The sequence below is a fragment of the Pleurodeles waltl genome, chromosome 10 (genome assembly GCF_031143425.1).
Source record: "Pleurodeles waltl isolate 20211129_DDA chromosome 10, aPleWal1.hap1.20221129, whole genome shotgun sequence".
In the NCBI taxonomy this organism is placed as follows: Eukaryota; Metazoa; Chordata; class Amphibia; order Caudata; family Salamandridae; genus Pleurodeles; species Pleurodeles waltl.
In genome coordinates, this window is record NC_090449.1 from 1070201785 (window position 1) to 1070229078 (window position 27294).

The 27294-nt window shown below is 48.1% G+C and overlaps 2 protein-coding genes across 2 annotated transcripts in view; both read left to right on the forward strand.

Annotated features, from left to right (window-relative positions):
- The window catches only part of LOC138262248 (uncharacterized), a 51685-nt gene that overhangs the window by 2905 nt on the left and 21486 nt on the right, over positions 1 to 27294 (forward strand). The window lies entirely within an intron of this gene.
- On the forward strand, positions 12 to 23590 carry LOC138262249 (uncharacterized). The gene is made up of 2 exons (XM_069212114.1): positions 12 to 2489; positions 18835 to 23590. The coding sequence occupies exon 2, from the start codon at positions 21798 to 21800 to the stop codon at positions 22716 to 22718; it is 921 nt and encodes a 306-aa protein (XP_069068215.1). The 5' UTR covers positions 12 to 2489; positions 18835 to 21797; the 3' UTR covers positions 22719 to 23590.

Sequence of the window (27294 nt, forward strand, 5' to 3'; positions counted from 1 at the left end):
TAAGTACTTAAGTTGAAATGTTTTCCTTTGTAGTTGTTTTAACGTTTATTGTGTTAATATGTTTTCTGCTATGTTTCAACAACCTTAATACCATAGTAATTGTTTGATTCATTGTTTGTCTTTTTCCAGAGTGTTTGGACATGTTTTACTTAACAGGCACAAGTGTGGGTCTGTATTGGCACTCGTCGTGCTTGCATTTGTCTTTGAATCAAAATTGCTTAGTGGAGCCTGTACGGCCTTGGAGTGGGAAAATCATCTAAGCCTCTGATCCTCACCATCATTATAAAGAAATGTTTGGTGTGATTTACTGTAACAAGTGTGTATGTTCTCTGATCAACTGTCTGCCTGGGAAGATAAATTAAGTATGCTTAAATGAATATCAGTGTATTTGGTAATTCACTTTGAAATTTAGTAGTCGTGTGAAAGAATGCAATGTTTTTTTTTGTTGGATGGCTTGCTTTCTACTAGCACCTTGCACATAAGGTTGATGGCAGTAAAGCATATTGATTGGGCCTCAAAACGCCTCCCACTCAGTTAATATCTGAAAGTGGCTAGTGTTTGGCTAAATGCAATTCTCCAGTATTGGGGTATCTTTCATAGATTCACATGCTTGAATCATTCCCCGTCGTCGAAGTGGGAGTCCCACGGTACATAGAAAGCAATAAATAGAGAAAAATGTTTTGTTTTTTTTCCATTGAAGTCAATAGGAAAAAACACATTCAATTCTATAACTATCAGCCTCATTAGAAAAAGCCCAAACTTCAGCCAATCAGGCGAGACCACCCCTTTAGAATCCTCAGCACAGAGGCTCAGTCTCTCAGATTTTCTACTGCACGTCGTGTGTAAGGGAGTCTCCCTGAGCTCTGCTCAGTTTTCTTTCTCTTCAAGAGATATTCTTCAATTTTCACTTTTGTTCTTACTGTAGTATTTTTTCCATCATGTCTACAGCAAGAAAAGGTTTGTTTAGACCTTGTGGGACCTGTGGAAAGTTAAGGCTTCACTGTGAGGACCCTCATAAGGAATGCATATACTGTCTCCATCCAGAGCATAAGGTCAAAGACTGTAAGATCTGCAGGACCTTTCCCAACAAGACTCTGAGAGACAGAGAAGCCAGGCTCTTACTTTGGCTTCAGAAAAGAAAGGCCAGAGAAGCTCTTTCTGAGGAGGAGGACAGCGACACATCAGTGGCCTCAAAGAAGAGGAAGAGGTCTGTGGAGAGCTCCCCCAAGAGCAGTAAGTCAGCCAAGAAGCTGCATGCATTTAAGGACAGGCCTGAGGAACAAGCTTCAACATCCAGAGAAATTGGTGGTAAGGTTCGCTCAGAGCCATCTACACCTGCTTCCTCCTCAAAGAAGCTCAAAAGACCTTCGAGTTCCCTGCCACCGTCGACGTCCAGGAGATCCACACCGTCGACGACAGGCCTTCCTTCATCGACAACAGCGACGGCCACGTTTACGGCTCCATCGTCGCCAATGATTGTTACCTCGTCTCCACTGTCATCTACGACTATAACGTCGGTGAGCTTGAAATACGGTCCATCGTCGGCTCACACCTTGAAGATTACAAAGAAACCGCCAACGAGTAAGAAGATGAAATCTCTACCGTCGACGCATTCATCGACGGGTAAATTCAGAGGTTCTTCGTCGACGATCTCACCGACGAAAGCAGCGACGGCGAAACACTCGTTGACGGCAACCCTGTTGCAGCAGCCCCGTCGATGGAAACCTTGTCGACATTAGCACCGTTGACGGCAACTTCGTCGACGCTCGCATCACCGATAACGGCTCCGTCGACGCCTACACCGTCGACAAGAACACCATCGACGGACGCACCGACGACGGCTCAATACCCTGATCCGATACCCAAGCATTTTGGAGCGTCTCCTTACCTGCCTCAGAGAATTCTACCAATAAAGAGCAAGTCTTCTCTCCTACTTCCATCACATACATCACCCAGTAAAGTCACACCAGTACCTCCGCAACATCTCTTTGCTCACGAGGAGGAAGAAGATGATATATATTCGGATGATGGTTTCTTCCCGGTGGCACGTAGCCCCTCTGAACTACGGATTAAGTGTCAGGAGGAGGATGAAGAAGAAAGTGACCAGCCTTAGTCAGATCAGCAGAGACAGAGTCACCTGCAGCCTCAAGAGCAGCAGGAGCAGACGGTTCAGATGCCTGTCTCGTTGATAGCTAACCTACAGCAGATGATGCAGGACTATTATTCTAGATTTCCTCCACCTGGCTCCTCTACCCTGGTGCAACCTCCGCATACACCAGTGTCCACCCCTGCTCGACCATCTGAATTTCCTGATCCTACCCCAGCTCCTTCATCTGGACAGGATATTGCTCCACCTTCACCTGAGGACGAGCAGGAAGAAGGTGAAATTCAGGACACTGACTCAATCATTCCAGAATGGGATGAATATCAAATTCAAACACCATCTTCTTCTACGCCTCTGCCAGTAGACTCTCCACCGCAGGATATTGGTGGTGTAAGGAAATGCCTCCTTGGCATGGTTGCCCCCTGACTTTTTGCCTTTGCTGATGCTATGTTTACAATTGAAAGTGTGCTGAGGCCTGCTAACCAGGCCCCAGCACCAGTGTTCTTTCCCTAACCTGTACTTTTGTATCCACAATTGGCAGACCCTGGCATCCAGATAAGTCCCTTGTAACTGGTACTTCTAGTACCAAGGGCCCTGATACCAAGGAAGGTCTCTAAGGGCTGCAGCATGTCTTATGCCACCCTGGAGACCTCTCACTCAGCACAGACACACTGCTTGCCAGCTTGTGTGTGCTAGTGAGGACAAAACGAGTAAGTCGACATGGCACTCCCCTCAGGGTGCCATGCCAGCCTCTCACTGCCTATGCAGTATAGGTAAGACACCCCTCTAGCAGGCCTTACAGCCCTAAGGCAGGGTGCACTATACCATAGGTGAGGGTACCAGTGCATGAGCATGGTACCCCTACAGTGTCTAAACAAAACCTTAGACATTGTAAGTGCAGGGTAGCCATAAGAGTATATGGTCTGGGAGTCTGTCAAACACGAACTCCACAGCACCATAATGGCTACACTGAAAACTGGGAAGTTTGGTATCAAACTTCTCAGCACAATAAATGCACACTGATGCCAGTGTACATTTTATTGTAAAATACACCCCAGAGGGCACCTTAGAGGTGCCCCCTGAAACCTATCCGACTATCTGTGTAGGCTGACTGGTTCCAGCAGCCTGCCACACTAGAGACATGTTGCTGGCCCCATGGGGAGAGTGCCTTTGTCACTCTGAGGCCAGTAACAAAGCCTGCACTGGGTGGAGATGCTAACACCTCCCCCAGGCAGGAGCTGTAACACCTGGCGGTGAGCCTCAAAGGCTCACCCCTTTGTCACAGCCCAGCAGGGCACTCCAGCTTAGTGGAGTTGCCCGCCCCCTCCGGCCACGGCCCCCACTTTTGGCGGCAAGGCTGGAGGGAACAAAGAAAGCAACAAGGAGGAGTCACTGGCCAGTCAGGACAGCCCCTAAGGTGTCCTGAGCTGAGGTGACTCTGACTTTTAGAAATCCTCCATCTTGCAGATGGAGGATTCCCCCAATAGGGTTAGGATTGTGACCCCCTCCCCTTGGGAGGGGGCACAAAGAGGGTGTACCCACCCTCAGGGCTAGTAGCCATTGGCTACTAACCCCCCAGACCTAAACACGCCCTTAAATTTAGTATTTAAGGGCTACCCTGAACCCTAGAAAAATTAGATTCCTGCAACTACAAGAAGAAGGACTGCCTAGCTGAAAAACCCCTGCAGAGGAAGACCAGAAGACGACAACTGCCTTGGCTCCAGAAACTCACCGGCCTGTCTCCTGCCTTCCAAAGATCCTGCTCCAGCGACGCCTTCCAAAGGGACCAGCGACCTCGACATCCTCTGAGGACTGCCCCTGCTTCGAAAAGACAAGAAACTCCCGAGGACAGCGGACCTGCTCCAAAGAAAAGCTGCAACTTTGTTTCCAGCAGCTTTAAAGAACCCTGCAAGCTCCCCGCAAAAGGCGTGAGACTTGCAACACTGCACCCGGCGACCCCGACTCGGTTGGTGGCGATCCAACACCTCAGGAGGGACCCCAGGACTACTCTAAGACTGTGAGTACAAAAACCTGTCCCCCCTGAGCCCCCACAGCGCCGCCTGCAGAGGGAATCCCGAGGCTTCCCCTGACCGCGACTCTTTGAAACCAAAGTCCCGACACCTGGGAGAGACCCTGCACCCGCAGCCCCCAGGACCTGAAGGACCGGACTTTCACTGGAGGAGTGACCCCCAGGAGTCCCTCTCCCTTGCCCAAGTGGAGGTTTCCCCGAGGAACCCCCCCCTTGCCTGCCTGCAGCGCTGAAGAGATCCCTAGATCTCCCATTGACTTCCATTACAAACCCGACGCTTGTTTCTACACTGCACCCGGCCGCCCCCGCGCTGCTGAGGGTGAAATTTCTGTGTGGACTTGTGTCCCCCCCGGTGCCCTACAAAACCCCCCTGGTCTGCCCTCCGAAGACGCGGGTACTCACCTGCAAGCAGACCGGAACCGGGGCACCCCCTTCTCTCCATTCTAGCCTATGTGTTTTGGGCACCACTTTGAACTCTGCACCTGACCGGCCCTGAGCTGCTGGTGTGGTGACTTTGGGGTTGCTCTGAACCCCCAACGGTGGGCTACCTTGGACCAAGAACTAAGCCCTGTAAGTGCCTTACTTACCTGGTAAAACTAACAAATACTTACCTCCCCTAGGAACTGTGAAAATTGCACTAAGTGTCCACTTTTAAAACAGCTATTTGTGAATAACTTGAAAAGTATACATGCAATTTTGATGATTTGAAGTTCCTAAAGTACTTACCTGCAATACCTTTCGAATGAGATATTACATGTAGAATTTGAACCTGTGGTTCTTAAAATAAACTAAGAAAAGATATTTTTCTATATAAAAACCTATTGGCTGGATTTGTCTCTGAGTGTGTGTACCTCATTTATTGTCTATGTGTATGTACAACAAATGCTTAACACTACTCCTTGGATAAGCCTACTGCTCGACCACACTACCACAAAATAGAGCATTAGTATTATCTATTTTTTCCACTATTTTACCTCTAAGGGGAACCCTTGGACTCTGTGCATGCTATTCCTTACTTTGAAATAGCACATACAGAGCCAACTTCCTACATTGGTGGATCAGCGGTGGGGTACAAGACTTTGCATTTGCTGGACTACTCAGCCAATACCTGATCACACGACAAATTCCAAAATTGTCATTAGAAATTGATTTTTGCAATTTGAAAAGTTTTCTAAATTCTTAAAAGACCTGCTAGGGCCTTGTGTTAGATCCTGTTTAGCATTTCTTTTAGAGTTTAAAAGTTTGGTAAAAGTTTGAATTAGATTCTAGAACCAGTTTTAGTTTCTTAAAAAGTATTCCAACTTTTAGAAGCATAATGTCTAGCACAGATGTGAATGTGGTGGAACTCGACACCACACCTTACCTCCATCTACAGATGAGAGAGCTAAGGTCACTCTGTAAACTAAAGAAAATAGCAATGGGCCCCAAACCTACCAAAGTACAGCTCCAGGAGCTTTTGGCAGAGTTTGAAAAGGCCAACCCCTCTGAGGATGGCAACTCAGAGGATGAAGATAGTGACTTGGAGGGAAATTCCCCCCCTCCAGTCCTACTTAGGGAGAGCAGGGCTTCTCAAGCCCTGACTCCACAAATAATAGTCAGAGATGCTGGTTCCCTCACAGGAGGGACCAACAACTCTGAAATCACTGAGGATAACTCCAGTGAAGAGGACATCCAGTTAGCCAGGATGGCCAAAAGATTGGCTTTGGAAAGACAGATCCTAGCCATAGAGAGGGAAAGACAAGAGATGGGCCTAGGACCCATCAATGGTGGCAGCAACATAAATAGGGTCAGAGATTCTCCTGACATGTTGAAAATCCCCAAAGGGATTGTAACTAAATATGAAGATGGTGATGACATCACCAAATGGTTCACAGCTTTTGAGAGGGCTTGTGTAACCAGAAAAGTGAACAGATCTCACTGGGGTGCTCTCCTTTGGGAAATGTTCACAGGAAAGTGTAGGGATAGACTCCTCACACTCTCTGGACAAGATGCAGAATCTTATGACCTCATGAAGGGTACCCTGATTGAGGGCTTTGGATTCTCCACTGAGGAGTACAGGATTAGGTTCAGGGGGGCTCAAAAATCCTCGAGCCAGACCTGGGTTGACTTTGTTGACTACTCAGTGAAAACACTAGATGGTTGGATTCAAGGCAGTGGTGTAAGTAATTATGATGGGCTGTACAATTTATTTGTGAAAGAACACCTGTTAAGTAATTGTTTCAATGATAAACTGCATCAGCATCTGGTAGACCTAGGACCAATTTCTCCCCAAGAATTGGGAAAGAAGGCGGACCATTGGGTCAAGACAAGGGTGTCCAAGACTTCAACAGGGGGTGACCAAAAGAAAGGGGTCACAAAGACTCCCCAGCAGAAGGGTGATGAGACAACCAAAACTAAAAATAGTAAAGAGTCTTCTACAGGCCCCCAAAAACCTGCACAGGAGGGTGGGCCCAGAGCCTCTTCACAAAACAATGGGTACAAGGGTAAAAACTTTGATCCCAAAAAGGCCTGGTGTCATAGCTGTAAACAGCATGGACACCAAACTGGAGACAAGGCCTGTCCCAAGAAAGGTTCCACTCCAAACTCCCATCCAGGTAACACTGGTATGGCTAGTCTCCAAGTGGGATCAACAGTGTGCCCAGAGCAAATCAGGGTCCACACTGAAGCTACTCTAGTTTCTGAGGGTGGGGTGGATTTAGCCACACTAGCTGTCTGGCCGCCTAACATGCAAAAATACAGACAGCAACTCTTAATTAATGGGACTAGAATAGAGGGCCTGAGGGATACAGGTGCCAGTGTCACCATGGTGACAGAGAAACTGGTTTCCCCTGGCCAATACCTGACTGGAAAAACTTACACAGTCACCAACGCTGACAATCAGAGAAAAGTACATCCCATGGCAATGGTTACTTTAGAATGGGGAGGGGTCAATGGCCTGAAACAGGTGGTGGTCTCCTCAAATATCCCAGTGGACTGTCTGCTTGGAAATGACCTGGAGTCCTCAGCATGGGCTGAGGTAGAGCTAAAAACCCATGCAGCAATGCTGGGTATCCCTGAACTGGTGTGTGTGAAAACAAGAGCACAATGCAAGGCACAGGGTGAAAAAGTAGAGCTGGAGTCTGGAAAAATGGCCCAGCCTACCAAGAGAACAGGAAAGTCAGTTGGGAAACCAACTGCAACACAGCAAAAGAAAGGGAACCTCTCTTCTCAGGAAGAAGTTCTGCCCTCTGAGGGAACTGAGCCTTTGGAGCTTGAACCTTATCAGGTTGAGCTCTTAGGCCCAGGGGGACCCTCAAGGGAAGAGCTGTGTAAGGGACAAGAAACCTGTCCCTCTCTTGAAGGCCTTAGGCAGCAAGCTGCTGAAGAGTCCAAAGGCAAGAAAAATGGAACACATAGGGTCTATTGGGAAGATGGGCTCCTGTACACTGAGGCCAGAGACCCCAAACCTGGTGCCACTAGGAGAGTGGTAGTGCCTCAGCTGTTCAGAGAGTTCATCCTAACATTGGCCCATGACATTCCCCTTGCTGGACATTTGGGACAAACCAAGACGTGGGAGAGGTTAGTCAACCACTTCTACTGGCCCAATATGTCCAACATGGTTAAGGAGTTTTGCCTCTCCTGCCCCACCTGTCAAGCCAGTGGTAAGACAGGTGGGCATCCAAAGGCCCCCCTCATTCCACTTCCAGTGGTGGGGGTGCCCTTTGAAAGAGTGGGTGTGGACATAGTTGGTCCACTGGAACCTCCCACAGCCTCAGGAAATATGTGTTCGATGGCATCTGTCGCTGTAGATACACATGGTATGCATGAGCTCGCCATCTGGTGTTGGGTCGGAGTGTTACAAGTTGTTTTTCTTCGAAGAAGTGTTTTCGAGTCACGGGACCGAGTGACTCCACCTTCTGTGCTCATTGCGCATGGGCGTCGACTCCATCTTCGATTGTTTTCTTTCCGCCATCGGGTTCGGACGTGTTCATGTCGCTCCGAGTTTCGGAACGGAAAGATAGCTGAAGACGGAAGATTTTCGACGGTATCGTTGCGATCCGGTTACAGATAGACACATACGACGACGCGTTGAACATCGAAGCGCTTCGGTGCCCTTCGGGGTAGATTTCGGCACCCCGTCGGGGCCTAGTCGGCCCGACCGCGTGGAGGACAACGCCGATGGATCGGACCCCGTTTCGATTCTGCCCCGAATGCCACAACAAATATCCTTATACGGACCTGCACTCGGTCTGTAATCTGTGCCTGTCACCCGAGCACAGTGAAGAATCCTGCGAGGCCTGTCGGGCGTTCCGGTCCCGAAAAACTCTGCGCGACCGTCGAGCGAGAAGACTGCAGATGGCGTCCACGCCAAAAGAGCGTCGACAGTTCGAGACAGAAGAAGAACAGGAGGAATCCTTTTCCATCCAGGATTCAGACTCCGACGAGCTACACTCTACAAGAACTGTGAGTAAGACGTCGAGATCAAACCCTAAAAAAGGAAAGAAGGCCCAGGGGACGCCACTGCCAACCGGCCATGGCTCCACCCAAATTCTCGGTGACCAACAATCGGCACCGAAAAAGGCCCATACAGTGTCGAGATCGTCCGACTTCGGTCGAGACACCGGCACGCAGCCTCCTCGGGACCGAGAGAGTGCTAAACAGAAGCATCGACACCGAGAGTTCGGTGTCGACACCGATCGACGCCGAGACAGTGGCGCCGAAGACCATAGAGGCCAAGAATTTTCGGCACAGAAAAAGAGGAAGGTTACCTCGGAGCCGAAAAAACAATCGACAGGGCTTTCGGAGCCGAAAAAAGCGACATCAGACCCTGTTTCTGGCTCCTATACCGAAGAGCATTCTATGTCTTCTCAAATGAAGAAACATAGATTTGAACAAGAACTGCAATCCACTGACGTGGATCACACGCAAAAGCGTATCTTTATTCAGCAGGGGACTGGGAAGATCAGTACCCTTCCACCTGTCAAACGAAAGAGAACGCTTCAGTTTACTCCTCAGCAACAAACAACACAAAAGGTAACACCTCCTCCCTCGCCTCCACCTGTAACTCCGGCTTCGCCAACTTACACCCCGTCACATTCGCCAGCTCACACCGCCATGAGCCACGACAACCAAGATCAGGATGCGTGGGACTTGTACGACGCACCAGTGTCTGATAACAGCCCAGACACATACCCAACTAGGCCATCACCACCGGAAGACAGCACAGCCTACTCACAAGTGGTGGCTAGAGCAGCTCTATTCCATAATGTGGAACTACACTCGGAACAAGTAGAGGATGATTTTTTATTTAACACCCTCTCCTCAACCCACAGCTCCTACCAAAGCCTGCCGATGCTCCCAGGCATGCTACGCCATGCAAAGGACATTTTCAAGGAGCCAGTTAAAAGTAGGGCAGTGACGCCTAGGGTGGACAAAAAGTATAAGGCGCCTCCTACGGACCCTGTCTTCATCACCTCTCAGCTGCCACCAGACTCTGTGGTGGTAGGGGCTGCCAGAAAACGGGCAAACTCGCACACTTCTGGGGATGCACCTCCCCCAGATAAAGAAAGTAGGAAGTTCGATGCAGCCGGGAAGAGGGTTGCTGTCCAAGCAGCAAACCAGTGGCGCATCGCAAATTCACAAGCGCTGCTAGCGCGATACGACAGAGCCCACTGGGATGAGATGCAGCATCTCATTGAACATCTCCCAAAAGATCTGCAAAAAAGAGCAAAACAGGTTGTTGAGGAGGGTCAAAACATTTCCAACAATCAAATACGCTCCTCCATGGATGCAGCAGACACGGCCGCAAGAACCATTAATACGTCGGTTACCATCCGTAGGCACGCATGGCTCAGAACGTCTGGATTCAAGCCAGAAATTCAGCAGGCAGTGCTTAACATGCCAGTAAACGAGAAGCTTCTGTTCGGTCCGGAGGTCGACACAGCTATAGAAAAGCTCAAGAAGGACACTGACACTGCCAAGGCCATGGGCGCACTCTACTCCCCGCAGAGCAGAGGATCTTATAACACCTTCCGCAAAACACCTTTTAGAGGAGGGTTTCGGGGTCAGGCCACACAAGCTAGCACCTCACAGTCCGCACCGCCCACCTACCAGGGACAGTACAGAGGAGGTTTTCGGGGCCAGTATAGAGGGGGGCAATTTCCTAGGAATAGAGGAAGATTTCAAAGCCCCAAAACCACTACCAACAAGCAGTGACTCACACGTCACTCACCCCTCCCACACAACACCAGTGGGGGGGAGGATACATCAATATTACGAAGCATGGGACAAAATAACTACAGATACATGGGTCCTAGCAATTATCCAACATGGTTATTGCATAGAATTCATGCAATTCCCTCCAGACATACCACCAAAATCACAAAATTTATCAAAATACCATTCACAACTTCTAGAGATAGAAGTTCAAGCACTACTGCAAAAAAAAATGCAATAGAATTAGTACCAAGCACACAAATAAACACAGGAGTTTATTCACTGTACTTCTTGATACCAAAAAAGGACGAAACACTGAGACCAATTCTAGACCTCAGGGTAGTAAACACATTCATCAAATCAGACCACTTTCACATGGTCACACTACAAGAAGTGTTACCATTGCTCAGAAAACACGACTACATGACAACCCTAGACCTCAAGGACGCATATTTCCATATACCAATCCATCAATCACACAGGAAATATCTAAGGTTTGTATTCAAAGGAATACATTACCAATTCAAAGTATTGCCTTTTGGTTTAACAACCGCTCCAAGAGTATTCACAAAGTGCCTAGCAGTAGTCGCTGCACACATCAGAAGGCAGCAAATACATGTGTTCCCGTATCTAGACGACTGGCTAATCAAAACCAGTTCGCTCACACAATGCTCAAACCACACAAATCAAGTCATACAAACCCTCTACAATTTAGGGTTCACCGTCAACTTTGCAAAATCAAACATTCTGCCAAGCAAAGTACAGCAATATCTAGGAGCCATAATAGACACGACAAAAGGAGTAGCAACGCCAACTCCACAAAGGATCCACAATTTCAACAGGGTCATTCAACACATGTCTCCAAACCAAACAATACAAGCAAGAACAATACTACAGCTCCTAGGCATGATGTCCTCATGCATAGCCATTGTCCCAAACGCAAGACTGCACATGAGGCCCTTACAACAGTGCCTAGCCTCACAGTGGTCTCAAGCACAGGGTCACCTTCTAGATCTGGTGTTGCTAGACCGCCAAACTTACCTATCGCTTCTATGGTGGAACAGTATAAATTTAAACATAGGGCGGCCTTTCCAAGACCCAGTGCCACAGTACGTAATAACAACAGATGCTTCCATGACAGGGTGGGGAGCACATCTCAATCAACACAACATAAGAGGACAATGGAACATACATCAAACAAAACTGCATATAAATCATCTAGAATTATTAGCAGTTTTTCAAGCACTAAAAGCTTTCCAACCAATCATAACCCACAAATACATCCTTGTCAAAACAGACAACATGACAACGATGTATTATCTAAACAAACAAGGAGGAACACATTCAACGCAGTTAAGCTTGTTAGCTCAAAAAATATGGAAGTGGGCAATCCACCATCAAATTGGTCTAATAGCACAGTTTATTCCGGGGATCCAGAATCAGCTGGCAGACAATCTCTCTCGAGATCACCAGCAAGTCCACCAATGGGAAATCCACCCACAAATTCTGAACACCTACTTCACACTCTGGGGAACACCACAAATAGACTTATTTGCAACAAAAGAGAACGCAAAATGCCAAAACTTCGCGTCCAGATACCCACACAAGCAATCCCAAGGCAATGCCCTATGGATGAACTGGTCAGGAATATTTGCTTACGCTTTTCCTCCTCTCCCTCTCCTTCCTTACCTAGTAAACAAATTGAGTCAAAACAAACTCAAACTCATTTTAATAGCACCAACGTGGGCAAGACAACCCTGGTACACAACACTGCTAGATCTGTCTGTAGTACCACACATCAAACTGCCCAACAAACCAGATCTGTTAACGCAACACAACCAACAGATCAGACACCCGGACCCAGCATCGCTGAATCTAGCAATCTGGCTCCTGAAATCCTAGAATTCGGACACTTACAACTTAGCCAAGAGTGTATGGAAGTCATAAAGCAGGCCAGAAGGCCATCCACTAGACACTGCTACGCAAGTAAGTGGAAAAGATTTGTTTGTTACTGCCATCATAATCAGATACAACCACTAGAGGCAACTCCAAAACATATAGTAGATTACTTGCTCCATTTACAAAAAGCAAAGCTAGCCTTCTCTTCTATTAAAATACACCTTGCAGCAATATCTGCATACCTGCAAACTACATATTCAACTTCCTTGTATAGGATACCAGTTATCAAAGCATTCATAGAAGGGCTTAAAAGAATTATACCACCAAGAACACCACCTGTTCCTTCATGGAACCTAAACGTGGTTCTAACAAGACTCATGGGCCCACCCTTCGAACCCATGCACTCTTGCGGAATACAATTCCTCACCTGGAAAGTTGCCTTTCTCATCGCCATTACATCTCTAAGAAGAGTAAGTGAAATTCAAGCGTTCACAACACAAGAGCCTTTTATACAAATACATAAAAATAAGGTCGTCCTACGACCTAATCCAAAATTTTTACCAAAAGTTATTTCTCCATTCCATCTAAATCAAACGGTAGAATTACCAGTATTCTTCCCACAGCCAGATTCTGTGGCTGAAAGAGCACTACATACATTAGATGTCAAAAGAGCATTAATGTACTACATTGACAGAACGAAGAACATCAGAAAAACTAAACAGCTATTTATTGCATTCCAAAAACCTCATGCAGGTAACCCAATATCAAAACAAGGTATAGCCAGATGGATAGTTAAATGCATCCAAATCTGCTACCTTAAAGCAAAAAGACAACTGCCCATTACTCCCAGGGCACATTCAACAAGGAAAAAAGGTGCTTCAATGGCCTTTTTAGGAAACATCCCAATGCAAGAAATATGTAAGGCAGCCACTTGGTCTACGCCTCACACATTCACCAAACACTACTGTATAGATGTGCTATCCGCACAACAAGCTACAGTAGGTCAAGCTGTATTAAGAACTCTATTTCAGACAACTTCTACTCCTACAGGCTAAACCACCGCTTATGGGGAACTAACTGCTTACTAGTCTATGCATACCATGTGTATCTACAGCGACAGATGCCATCGAACTGAAAATGTCACTTACCCAGTGTACATCTGTTCGTGGCATCAGTCGCTGAGATTCACATGGACCCACCCACCTCCCCGGAAGCCTGTAGCAGTTCAGAAGTTACCTTCAATTTTGTACATTTGTATATATATTACTTAATCCTTTAATAGGTACATACTTACATTTTTCATTGCGCGGGCACTATTACTATAGTACAACTCCTACCTCACCCTCTGCGGGGAAAACAATCGAAGATGGAGTCGACGCCCATGCGCAATGAGCACAGAAGGTGGAGTCACTCGGTCCCGTGACTCGAAAACACTTCTTCGAAGAAAAACAACTTGTAACACTCCGACCCAACACCAGATGGCGAGCTCATGCATACCATGTGAATCTCAGCGACTGATGCCACGAACAGATGTACACTGGGTAAGTGACATTTTCAATATCCTGGTAGTAGTGGATCATGCTACCAGATATCCTGAAGCTATTCCCCTTAGGTCGACTACTGCCCCTGCAGTAGCCAAGGCCCTCATTGGTATCTTTACCAGAGTGGGTTTCCCTAAGGAGGTGGTGTCTGACAGAGGTACCAACTTCATGTCAGCATACCTAAAGCACATGTGGAATGAGTGTGGAGTGACTTATAAATTCTCTACCCCTTACCATCCACAAACTAATGGCTTAGTTGAGAGATTCAACAAGACATTAAAGGGCATGATCATGGGGCTCCCAGAAAAACTCAAAAGGAGATGGGATGTCCTCCTGCCATGTCTGCTTTTCGCTTACAGGGAGGTACCACAGAAGGGAGTAGGGTTCTCACCCTTTGAACTTCTGTTTGGTCATCCTGTAAGGGGACCACTTGCCCTTGTTAAAGAAGGCTGGGAGAGACCTCTCCATGAGCCTAAACAAGACATAGTGGACTATGTACTTGGCCTTCGCTCTAGAATGGCAGAGTACATGGAAAAGGCAACCAAAAACCTTGAGGCCAGCCAACAACTCCAGAAGTTTTGGTATGACCAAAAGGCTGCACTGGTTGAGTTCCAACCAGGGCAGAAAGTCTGGGTTCTGGAGCCTGTGGCTCCCAGGGCACTCCAGGACAAATGGAGTGGCCCTTACCCAGTACTAGAAAGGAAGAGTCAGGTCACCTACCTGGTGGACCTGGGCACAAGCAGGAGCCCCAAGAGGGTGATCCATGTGAACCGCCTTAAGCTCTTCCATGACAGAGCTGATGTGAATCTGTTGATGGTAACAGATGAGGATCAGGAGGCAGAGAGTGAACCTCTCCCTGATCTTCTGTCATCAGACCCAAAAGATGGCACAGTAGATGGAGTGATCTACTCAGACACCCTCTCTGGCCAACAGCAGGCTGATTGTAGGAGAGTCCTACAACAGTTTCCTGAGCTTTTCTCCCTAACCCCTGGTCAGACACACCTGTGTACCCATGATGTGGACACAGGAGACAGCATGCCTGTCAAGAACAAAATCTTCAGACAGTCTGACCATGTTAAGGAAAGCATCAAGATGGAAGTCCACAAGATGCTGGAATTGGGAGTGATTGAGCGCTCTGACAGCCCCTGGGCTAGCCCAGTGGTCTTAGTCCCCAAACCTCACACCAAAGATGGAAAGAAAGAGATGAGGTTTTGTGTGGACTACAGAGGGCTCAACTCTGTCACCAAGACAGATGCCCATCCAATTCCAAGAGCTGATGAGCTCATTGATAAGTTAGGTGCTGCCAAATTTCTAAGTACCTTTGACTTGACAGCAGGGTACTGGCAAATAAAAATGGCACCTGGAGCAAAAGAAAAGACAGCATTCTCCACACCTGATGGGCATTATCAGTTTACTGTTATGCCCTTTGGTTTAAAGAATGCCCCTGCCACCTTCCAAAGGTTGGTGAATCAAGTCCTTGCTGGCTTGGAGTCCTTTAGCACAGCTTATCTTGATGATATTGCTGTCTTTAGCTCCACCTGGCAGGATCACCTGGTCCACCTGAAGAAGGTTTTGAAGGCTCTGCAATCTGCAGGCCTCTCTATCAAGGCATCCAAATGCCAGATAGGGCAGGGAACTGTGGTTTACTTGGGCCACCTTGTAGGTGGAGGCCAAGTTCAGCCACTCCAACCCAAGATCCAGACCATTCTGGACTGGGTAGCTCCAAAAACCCAGACTCAAGTCAGGGCATTCCTTGGCTTGACTGGGTACTACAGGAGGTTTGTGAAGGGATATGGATCCATTGTGACAGCCCTCACTGAGCTCACCTCCAAGAAAATGCCCAAGAAAGTGAACTGGACTGTGGACTGCCAACAGGCCTTTGACACCCTGAAACAAGCAATGTGCTCAGCACCAGTTCTCAAAGCTCCAGATTATTCTAAGCAGTTCATTGTGCAGACTGATGCCTCTGAACATGGGATAGGGGCAGTTTTGTCCCAAACAAATGATGATGGCCTTGACCAGCCTGTTGCTTTCATTAGCAGGAGGTTACTCCCCAGGGAGCAGCGTTGGAGTGCCATTGAGAGGGAGGCCTTTGCTGTGGTTTGGTCCCTGAAGAAGCTGAGACCATACCTCTTTGGGACTCACTTCCTAGTTCAAACTGACCACAGACCTCTCAAATGGCTGATGCAAATGAAAGGTGAAAATCCTAAACTGTTGAGGTGGTCCATCTCCCTACAGGGAATGGACTTTATAGTGGAACACAGACCTGGGACTGCCCATGCCAATGCAGATGGCCTTTCCAGGTTCTTCCACTTAGAAAATGAAGACTCTCTTGGGAAAGGTTAGTCTCATCCTCTTTCGTTTGGGGGGGGGTTGTGTAAGGAAATGCCTCCTTGGCATGGTTGCCCCCTGACTTTTTGCCTTTGCTGATGCTATGTTTACAATTGAAAGTGTGCTGAGGCCTGCTAACCAGGCCCCAGCACCAGTGTTCTTTCCCTAACCTGTACTTTGTATCCACAATTGGCAGACCCTGGCATCCAGATAAGTCCCTTGTAACTGGTACTTCTAGTACCAAGGGCCCTGATACCAAGGAAGGTCTCTAAGGGCTGCAGCATGTCTTATGCCACCCTGGAGACCTCTCACTCAGCACAGACACACTGCTTGCCAGCTTGTGTGTGCTAGTGAGGACAAAACGAGTAAGTCGACATGGCACTCCCCTCAGGGTGCCATGCCAGCCTCTCACTGCCTATGCAGTATAGGTAAGACACCCCTCTAGCAGGCCTTACAGCCCTAAGGCAGGGTGCACTATACCATAGGTGAGGGTACCAGTGCATGAGCATGGTACCCCTACAGTGTCTAAACAAAACCTTAGACATTGTAAGTGCAGGGTAGCCATAAGAGTATATGGTCTGGGAGTCTGTCAAACACGAACTCCACAGCACCATAATGGCTACACTGAAAACTGGGAAGTTTGGTATCAAACTTCTCAGCACAATAAATGCACACTGATGCCAGTGTACATTTTATTGTAAAATACACCCCAGAGGGCACCTTAGAGGTGCCCCCTGAAACCTATCCGACTATCTGTGTAGGCTGACTGGTTCCAGCAGCCTGCCACACTAGAGACATGTTGCTGGCCCCATGGGGAGAGTGCCTTTGTCACTCTGAGGCCAGTAACAAAGCCTGCACTGGGTGGAGATGCTAACACCTCCCCCAGGCAGGAGCTGTAACACCTGGCGGTGAGCCTCAAAGGCTCACCCCTTTGTCACAGCCCAGCAGGGCACTCCAGCTTAGTGGAGTTGCCCGCCCCCTCCGGCCACGGCCCCCACTTTTGGCGGCAAGGCTGGAGGGAACAAAGAAAGCAACAAGGAGGAGTCACTGGCCAGTCAGGACAGCCCCTAAGGTGTCCTGAGCTGAGGTGACTCTGACTTTTAGAAATCCTCCATCTTGCAGATGGAGGATTCCCCCAATAGGGTTAGGATTGTGACCCCCTCCCCTTGGGAGGGGGCACAAAGAGGGTGTACCCACCCTCAGGGCTAGTAGCCATTGGCTACTAACCCCCCAGACCTAAACACGCCCTTAAATTTAGTATTTAAGGGCTACCCTGAACCCTAGAAAAATTAGATTCCTGCAACTACAAGAAGAAGGACTGCCTAGCTGAAAAACCCCTGCAGAGGAAGACCAGAAGACGACAACTGCCTTGGCTCCAGAAACTCACCGGCCTGTCTCCTGCCTTCCAAAGATCCTGCTCCAGCGACGCCTTCCAAAGGGACCAGCGACCTCGACATCCTCTGAGGACTGCCCCTGCTTCGAAAAGACAAGAAACTCCCGAGGACAGCGGACCTGCTCCAAAGAAAAGCTGCAACTTTGTTTCCAGCAGCTTTAAAGAACCCTGCAAGCTCCCCGCAAAAGGCGTGAGACTTGCAACACTGCACCCGGCGACCCCGACTCGGTTGGTGGCGATCCAACACCTCAGGAGGGACCCCAGGACTACTCTAAGACTGTGAGTACAAAAACCTGTCCCCCCTGAGCCCCCACAGCGCTGCCTGCAGAGGGAATCCCGAGGCTTCCCCTGACCGCGACTCTTTGAAACCAAAGTCCCGACACCTGGGAGAGACCCTGCACCCGCAGCCCCCAGGACCTGAAGGACCGGACTTTCACTGGAGGAGTGACCCCCAGGAGTCCCTCTCCCTTGCCCAAGTGGAGGTTTCCCCGAGGAACCCCCCCCTTGCCTGCCTGCAGCGCTGAAGAGATCCCTAGATCTCCCATTGACTTCCATTACAAACCCGACGCTTGTTTCTACACTGCACCCGGCCGCCCCCGCGCTGCTGAGGGTGAAATTTCTGTGTGGACTTGTGTCCCCCCCGGTGCCCTACAAAACCCCCCTGGTCTGCCCTCCGAAGACGCGGGTACTCACCTGCAAGCAGACCGGAACCGGGGCACCCCCTTCTCTCCATTCTAGCCTATGTGTTTTGGGCACCACTTTGAACTCTGCACCTGACCGGCCCTGAGCTGCTGGTGTGGTGACTTTGGGGTTGCTCTGAACCCCCAACGGTGGGCTACCTTGGACCAAGAACTAAGCCCTGTAAGTGCCTTACTTACCTGGTAAAACTAACAAATACTTACCTCCCCTAGGAACTGTGAAAATTGCACTAAGTGTCCACTTTTAAAACAGCTATTTGTGAATAACTTGAAAAGTATACATGCAATTTTGATGATTTGAAGTTCCTAAAGTACTTACCTGCAATACCTTTCGAATGAGATATTACATGTAGAATTTGAACCTGTGGTTCTTAAAATAAACTAAGAAAAGATATTTTTCTATATAAAAACCTATTGGCTGGATTTGTCTCTGAGTGTGTGTACCTCATTTATTGTCTATGTGTATGTACAACAAATGCTTAACACTACTCCTTGGATAAGCCTACTGCTCGACCACACTACCACAAAATAGAGCATTAGTATTATCTATTTTTTCCACTATTTTACCTCTAAGGGGAACCCTTGGACTCTGTGCATGCTATTCCTTACTTTGAAATAGCACATACAGAGCCAACTTCCTACAGGTGGTTTTCATAATGTGATGGAAAGAGCTGCAAAAAGATTCCAACTGCCAATAACATCAAAGCAGTCAGACTGTTTTCTATATGACTTCAAGGAGGATTGTAGGAAGTCAGTAAGGGCTATACCCATTGTTGACTTCATTTGGGAAGAGGGCCTTAAGGTCATGCAGACTCCATCCTCCATACCCGCAGTCTTACCGAGACTTGAGAAAAAATATAAAGCACCGGACAATTCTCCAACATGTTTGGTTAGTCACCCTAAACCAGACTCGGTCATATCGCAGGCAGCTCAGAGAAGGTCCAGGAATCCATCTGCATCTCTGACTGCCCCCCAGACCAAGAAGGACGTCGGTTGGATTTGATTGGGAAAAAGTTCTCAACGATGGCGGCCACTACAGTTAGAGCAGCAAATTCCCTAGCAATCCTAGGAAGGTACGACCGCCAGATGTGGTCCGATATGTCGCAGTTTATAGACGTGTTACCTGAAGATAGTAGAGCAGAAGCGCGCAAGATTCTACAGGAGGATGAAAAGATCTCAGCTGAGATCATAGACTGTGCCATAGACGTCTCGTCTACAGGTTTCCGCCAGTTAGCTGGAGCTGCCGTACTCGGGCATCAAGGGTGGCTGAAAGCTACTTCTTTTAGACCAGAGGTACAATTAAAGATCCTGGGCATGCCGTATGATGGTGAACTCTTGTTCGGCAAGCATGTGGATGATGCGTTGCAATCCATTAAAGCAGACACTGAGACAGCCAGATCTCTGGCAACATTGCAATACAAGAGACAGCCCTTTCGGAGAGGGAGAGGGGCCTTTTCTTATAGAGGCGGCGCACATCAGTACAGTCAATACTCCTCTTACCAGGGACAGTTTCGTTCCACCTTTGGCCAGCAACAACCACATTCCTTTCGACAGTCATCCACGCATTTCAGACAGCAAGCGAGAGGAAAGTCGACTTACAAAACCAAAGAGACGGCAAGAAAGCACTGACATTCATTGGATGCCTGCACCCAACCACTATATCAACACTCTAATAGGGGGCAGAATTTCCAAGTTCCTCCACCAGTGGTCCAAAATTACTTCAGACAAATGGGTACTCGATATTGTCAACCGAGGACATACACTAGAATTCAACCAGCCTCCCCCTCATGTACCACCAAGAGGTCCCCCGCCAGCCCATCTCAACGAACTTCTGGCACAGATTACTATCTTAATGAAGAAGGGAGCAATAGAGATCATACCAAGGAGCCAGAGGGGAACAGGTTTTTACTCCTGCTTCTTCCTTATAAGGAAAAAGACAGGAGACTGGAGACCTATTTTATATCTTCGTTCTCTCAACAAATACCTCAAGAAGCAATCTTTTCGCATGATCTCCCTTCAAGACGTCCTGCGCCTACTCAACCAAGGGGACTTTATGACATCCTTAGATCTCCAGGACGCATATGTTCGATGGCATCTGTCGCTGTAGATACGCATGTTTTGCAATAGCTCGCCATCTGGTGTTGGGCCGGAGTGTTACAAGTTGTTTTTCTTCGAAGAAGTCTTTCGAGTCACGGGACCGAGTGACTGCTCCTTTTGTCTCCATTGCGCATGGGCGTCGACTCCATCTTCAATTGTTTTTTTTTTCCGCCATCGGGTTCGGACGTGTTCCTGTCGCTCCGAGTTTCGGAACGGAAAGATAGCTAATTTCTGAAGATTTTCGTCGGTATTGTTGCGTTCGGGATCGGCGTAGTTAGATTCAACACCGCGTCGAAGGATCGAAGAGCTCCGGTGCCCTTCGGGGATAGTTTTTTCGATCCCCCATCGGGGCCTGGTCGGCCAGACCGCGTGCTGAAGAACGCCGATGGAACGAACCCCGTTCCGTTTCTGCCCCAAATGCCACAATAAATACCCCTATACAGACCAACACTTGGTCTGTAACCTGTGCCTGTCACCTGAGCACAGTGAAGACACCTGCGAGGCCTGTCGTGCGTTCCGGTCCCGAAAGACACTCCGAGACCGTCGAGCCAGAAGACTTCAGATGGCGTCCGCGCCGACAGCCCACCGAGAGTTCGAGGAACAAGAAGAGGAGGGAACCTTTTCGATCCAAGAATCGGACTCCGAAGGATTCGACGATACACAAACCGTGAGTAAGACGTCGAAGACCACTCAGAAGAAGATTTACAAGGCCCAGGGGACGCCACTGCCACCAGGCCATGGCTCCACCCATAAATTCGGTGACCGACCGTCGGCACCGAAAAAGGCCCAAACAGTGCCGTGATCGTCCGACTCCGGTCGAGACACCGGCACGCAGCCTTCTCGGGACCGAGAAAGTGCTGGAGACAAGCATCGACACCGAGATGCCGGTGTAGACACGGCTCGACGCCGAGACAGCGGCCCCGAAGAAGATCGGCGCCGACAGGTTTCGGCCCCGAAAATGAAAAAAGTCACCTCGGAGCCGAAAAAGGACGCAGACAGGGTTTCGGTTCCGAAACAAACTGCAACCGACCCAGCTTCAGGCTCTTATACAGAAGAGCACTCGCTAACCTCCCAAATGCAAAAGCATAGGTTTGAGGAAGAGCTACAATCAACTGATGTGGACCATACGCAAAAGCGTATTTTCATACAGCAGGGGACAGGAAAAATAAGCACCCTTCCCCTATTAGAAGAAAGAGAAGGTTGGAGTTCCAAACTGAACAGACACCACAACCAAAAGTAGTGAAAAGAGTTACCCCACCACCCTCTCCTCCGCCCGTGATTAACGTCTCACCAGCACAAACTCCATCACACTCCCCAGCTCACACCACCATGAGCCAGGGTGACCAAGATCAAGACGCATGGGACCTATACGACGCCCCAGTGTCAGATAACAGTCCGGAGGCATACCCTACGAAGCCATCTCCACCAGAGGACAGCACCGCGTATTCTCAAGTGGTGGCTAGAGCAGCACAATTTCACAACGTAAGCCTCCACTCAGAACAGGTCGAGGATGATTTTTTATTCAACACACTCTCCTCCACCCACAGCTCATACCAAAGCCTGCCTATGCTCCCTGGTATGCTCCGGCACGCAAAAGAAATCTTTAAGGAGCCGGTCAAAAGTAGGGCAATCACACCAAGGGTGGAAAAAAAAGTATAAGGCGCCTCCTACAGACCCGGTTTTCATCACTACACAGCTGCCGCCAGACTCTGTCGTTGTAGGAGCAGCTAGGAAAAGGGCCAACTCCCACACATCTGGAGATGCACCACCCCCAGATAAAGAAAGCCGCAAGTTTGATGCAGCTGGTAAGAGAGTCGCAGCACAAGCTGCAAACCAGTGGCGCATCGCGAACTCCCAGGCACTACTTGCGCGCTACGACAGAGCCCATTGGGACGAGATGCAACATCTCATTGAACATCTGCCCAAGGACTTACAAAATAGGGCAAAACAAGTGGTTGAGGAGGGACAGACCATTTCCAACAACCAGATCCGCTCCTCCATGGACGCTGCAGATACAGCTGCACGGACAATTAATACATCTGTAACTATCAGAAGGCATGCATGGCTCCGAACGTCTGGATTTAAACCAGAGATTCAACAAGCAGTTCTCAATATGCCTTTTAACGAAAAAGAACTGTTCGGTCCAGAAGTGGACACAGCGATTGAGAAACTCAAAAAAGACACAGACACTGCCAAAGCCATGGGCGCACTCTACTCCCCGCAGAGCAGAGGGAATTACAGCACATTCCGTAAAACACCCTTTAGAGGGGGGTTTCGGGGTCAGAGCACACAAGCCAGCACCTCGCAAGCAACACCGTCCAGTTACCAGGGACAGTATAGAGGAGGTTTTCGGGGACAATATAGAGGAGGGCAATTCCCTAGGAATAGAGGAAGATTTCAGATCCCCAAAACCCCTACTACTAAACAGTGACTCACATGTCACTCACCCCCTCCACACAACACCAGTGGGGGGAAGAATAAGTCATTATTACAAAGCATGGGAGGAAATCACTACAGACACTTGGGTTCTAGCAATTATCCAACATGGTTATTGCATAGAATTTCTACAATTCCCTCCAAACATACCACCAAAAGCACAAAATTTAACAAAACATTCCAATCTCCTGGAGATAGAAGTACAGGCACTGTTGCAAAAGAATGCAATCGAATTAGTGCCAAACACACAAATAAACACAGGAGTTTACTCACTGTACTTTCTGATACCAAAGAGGGACAAAACGCTGAGACCAATCCTAGACCTCAGAGTAGTGAACACTTTCATCAAATCAGACCACTTTCACATGGTCACACTACAAGAAGTATTGCCATTGCTAAAACTACACGACTACATGGCAACTTTAGACCTCAAGGATGCTTATTTCCATATACCAATACACCCATCGCACAGGAAATACCTAAGGTTTGTATTCAAGGGAATACATTACCAATTCAAGGTACTGCCTTTCGGATTAACAACCGCACCAAGAGTCTTTACCAAATGTCTAGCGGTAGTCGCTGCACACATAAGAAGGCAGCAAATACATGTGTTCCCATATCTAGACGACTGGCTAATCAAGGCCCATTCGTTAATAGAGTGCTCAAATCACACAAATCATATCATACAAACCCTCTTCAAACTAGGGTTCACCGTCAACTTCACAAAATCCCAAATTCTGCCGCGCAAGGTACAACAATACCTAGGAGCCATAATAGACACATCAAAAGGAGTAGCCACTCCAAGTCCACAAAGAATTCAAAATTTCAACACCATCATACAACGCATGTATCCAACACAAAGGATACAAGCAAAGATGGTACTACAACTCCTAGGCATGATGTCTTCATGCATAGCCATTGTCCCAAACGCAAGACTGCACATGAGGCCCTTACAACAGTGCCTAGCATCACAGTGGTCTCAAGCACAGGGTCATCTTCTAGATCTGGTGTTAATAGACCGCCAAACTTACCTCTCGCTTCTGTGGTGGAACAACATAAATTTAAACAAAGGGCGGCCTTTCCAAGACCCAGTGCCACAATACGTAATTACAACAGATGCTTCCATGACAGGGTGGGGAGCACACCTCGATCAACACAGCATACAAGGACAATGGAACGTACATCAAACAAAACTGCATATAAATCACCTAGAACTTCTAGCAGTTTTTCAAGCACTAAAAGCTTTCCAACCAATAATAGTTCACAAATACATTCTCGTCAAAACAGACAACATGACAACAATGTATTATCTAAACAAGCAAGGGGGGACGCACTCCACGCAGCTAAGCCTGCTAGCACAAAAGATTTGGCGTTGGGCAATTCACAACCAAATTCGCCTAATAGCACAATTTATACCAGGGATCCAAAATCAACTCGCAGACAATCTCTCTCGAGATCACCAACAGGTCCACGAATGGGAAATTCACCCCCAAATTCTGAACACTTATTTCAAGCTCTGGGGAACACCTCAGATAGACTTGTTTGCGACAAAGGAGAACGCAAAATGCCAAAACTTCGCATCCAGATACCCACACAAACAGTCCCAAGGCAATGCCCTATGGATGAACTGGTCAGGGATATTTGCTTACGCTTTTCCTCCTCTCCCTCTCCTTCCTTACCTGGTAAACAAACTCAGTCAAAACAAACTCAAACTCATATTAATAGCACCAACTTGGGCAAGACAACCTTGGTACACAACGCTGCTAGACCTATCAGTAGTACCCTGCATCAAATTGCCCAACAGGCCAGATCTGTTGACACAACACAACCAAAAGATCAGACACCCAGATCCAGCATCGCTGAATCTAGCAATCTGGCTCCTGAAATCCTAGAATTCGGGCACTTACAACTTACCCAAGAATGTATGGAAGTCATAAAACAAGCCAGAAGGCCATCCACCAGGCACTGCTATGCAAGTAAATGGAAGAGGTTGTTTGCTACTGCCATATTAATCAACTACAACCATTACACACAACTCCAGAACATGTAGTGGGTTACTTGCTTCACTTACAAAAATCTAACCTGGCTTTCTCTTCCATTAAAATACACCTTGCAGCAATATCTGCATACCTGCAGACTACCTATTCAACTTCCCTATATAAGATACCAGTCATTAAAGCATTCATGGAGGGCCTTAGGAGAATTATACCACCAAGAACACCACCGGTTCCTTCATGGAACCTAAATGTTGTCCTAACTAGACTTATGGGTCCACCTTTTGAACCCATGCACTCCTGCGAAATACAGTTCCTAACCTGGAAGGTGGCATTTCTCATCGCCATTACTTCCCTAAGAAGAGTAAGCGAGATTCAGGCGTTTACAATACAGGAACCTTTTATACAACTACACAAGAATAAGGTCGTCCTAAGGACCAATCCTAAATTTTTGCCAAAGGTTATTTCACCGTTCCATCTAAATCAAACAGTGGAACTTCCAGTGTTCTTTCCACAGCCAGATACCGTAGCTGAAAGGGCACTACATACATTAGATGTTAAAAGAGCATTGATGTATTACATTGACAGAACAAAGAACATCAGAAAGACTAAACAACTATTTATTGCATTTCAAAAACCTCATGCAGGAAACCCAATATCAAAACAAGGTATAGCCAGATGGATAGTTAAATGCATCCAAATCTGCTACCTTAAAGCTAAACGACAGCTGCCCATTACACCAAGGGCACACTCAACCAGAAAGAAAGGTGCTACCATGGCCTTTCTAGGAAACATCCCAATGCAAGAAATATGTAAGGCAGCCACATGGTCTACGCCTCACACATTCACCAAGCACTACTGTGTAGACGTGTTGTAGGAAGTTGGCTCTGTATGTGCTATTTCAAAGTAAGGAATAGCATGCACAGAGTCCAAGGGTTCCCCTTAGAGGTAAAATAGTGGTAAAAAGAGATAATACTAATGCTCTATTTTGTGGTAGTGTGGTCGAGCAGTAGGCTTATCCAAGGAGTAGTGTTAAGCATTTGTTGTACATACACATAGACAATAAATGAGGTACACACACTTAGAGACAAATCCAGCCAATAGGTTTTGTTATAGAAAAATATCTTTTCTTAGTTTATTTTAAGAACCACAGGTTCAAATTTAACATGTAATATCTTGTTTGAAAGGTATTGCAGGTAAGTACATTAGGAACTTTGAATCATTTCAATTGCATGTATACTTTTCAAGTTATTGACAAATAGCTATTTCAAAAGTGGACACAGTGCAATTTTCACAGTTCCTGGGGGAGGTAAGTTTTTGTTAGTTTTACCAGGTAAGTAAGACACTTACAGGGTTCAGTTCTTGGTCCAAGGTAGCCCACCGTTGGGGGTTCAGAGCAACCCCAAAGTTACCACACCAGCAGCTCAGGGCCGGTCAGGTGCAGAGTTCAAAGTGGTGCCCAAAACGCATAGGCTTGAATGGGGAGAAGGGGGTGCCCCGGTTCCGGTCTGCTTGCAGGTAAGTACCCGCGTCTTCGGAGGGCAGACCAGGGGGGTTTTGTAGGGAACCGGGGGGGACACAAGCCCACACAGAAATTTCACCCTCAGCAGCGCGGGGGCGGCCGGGTGCAGTGTAGAAACAAGCGTCGGGTTTGCAATGTTAGTCTATGAGAGATCAACGGATCTCTTCAGCGCTGCAGGCAGGCAAGGGGGGGCTTCCTCGGGGAAACCTCCACTTGGGCAAGGGAGAGGGACTCCTGGGGGTCACTTCTCCAGTGAAAGTCCGGTCCTTCAGGTCCTGGGGGCTGCGGGTGCAGGGTCTTTTCCAGGCGTCGGGACTTAGGTTTCAGAGAGTCGCGGTCAGGGGAAGCCTCGGGATTCCCTCTGCAGGCGGCGCTGTGGGGGCTCAGGGGGGACACGTTTTGGTACTCACAGTCGGAGAGTAGTCCGGGGGTCCTCCCTGAGGTGTTGGTTCTCCACCAGCCGAGTCGGGGTCGCCGGGTGCAGTGTTGCAAGTCTCACGCTTCTTGCGGGGAGTTGCAGGGGTCTTTAAAGCTGCTCCTTGAAACAAAGTTGCAGTCTTTTTGGAGCAGGTCCGCTGTCCTCGGGAGTTTCTGGTCGTTGTCGAAGCAGGGCAGTCCTCAGAGGATTCAGAGGTCGCTGGTCCCTTTGGAAGGCGTCGCTGGAGCAGAGTTCTTTGGAAGGCAGGAGACAGGCCGGTGAGTTTCTGGAGCCAAGGCAGTTGTTGTCTTCTGGTCTTCCTCTGCAGGGGTTTTCAGCTGGGCAGTCCTTCTTCTTGTTGTCGCAGGAATCTAATTTATTAGGGTTCAGGGTAGCCCTTAAATACTAAATTTAAGGGCGTGTTTAGGTCTGGGGGGTTAGTAGCCAATGGCTACTAGCCCTGAGGGTGGGTACACCCTCTTTGTGCCTCCTCCCAAGGGGAGGGGGTCACAATCCTAACCCTATTGGGGGAATCCTCCATCTGCAAGATGGAGGATTTCTAAAAGTTAGAGTCACCTCAGCTCAGGACACCTTAGGGGCTGTCCTGACTGGCCAGTGACTCCTCCTTGTTATTCTC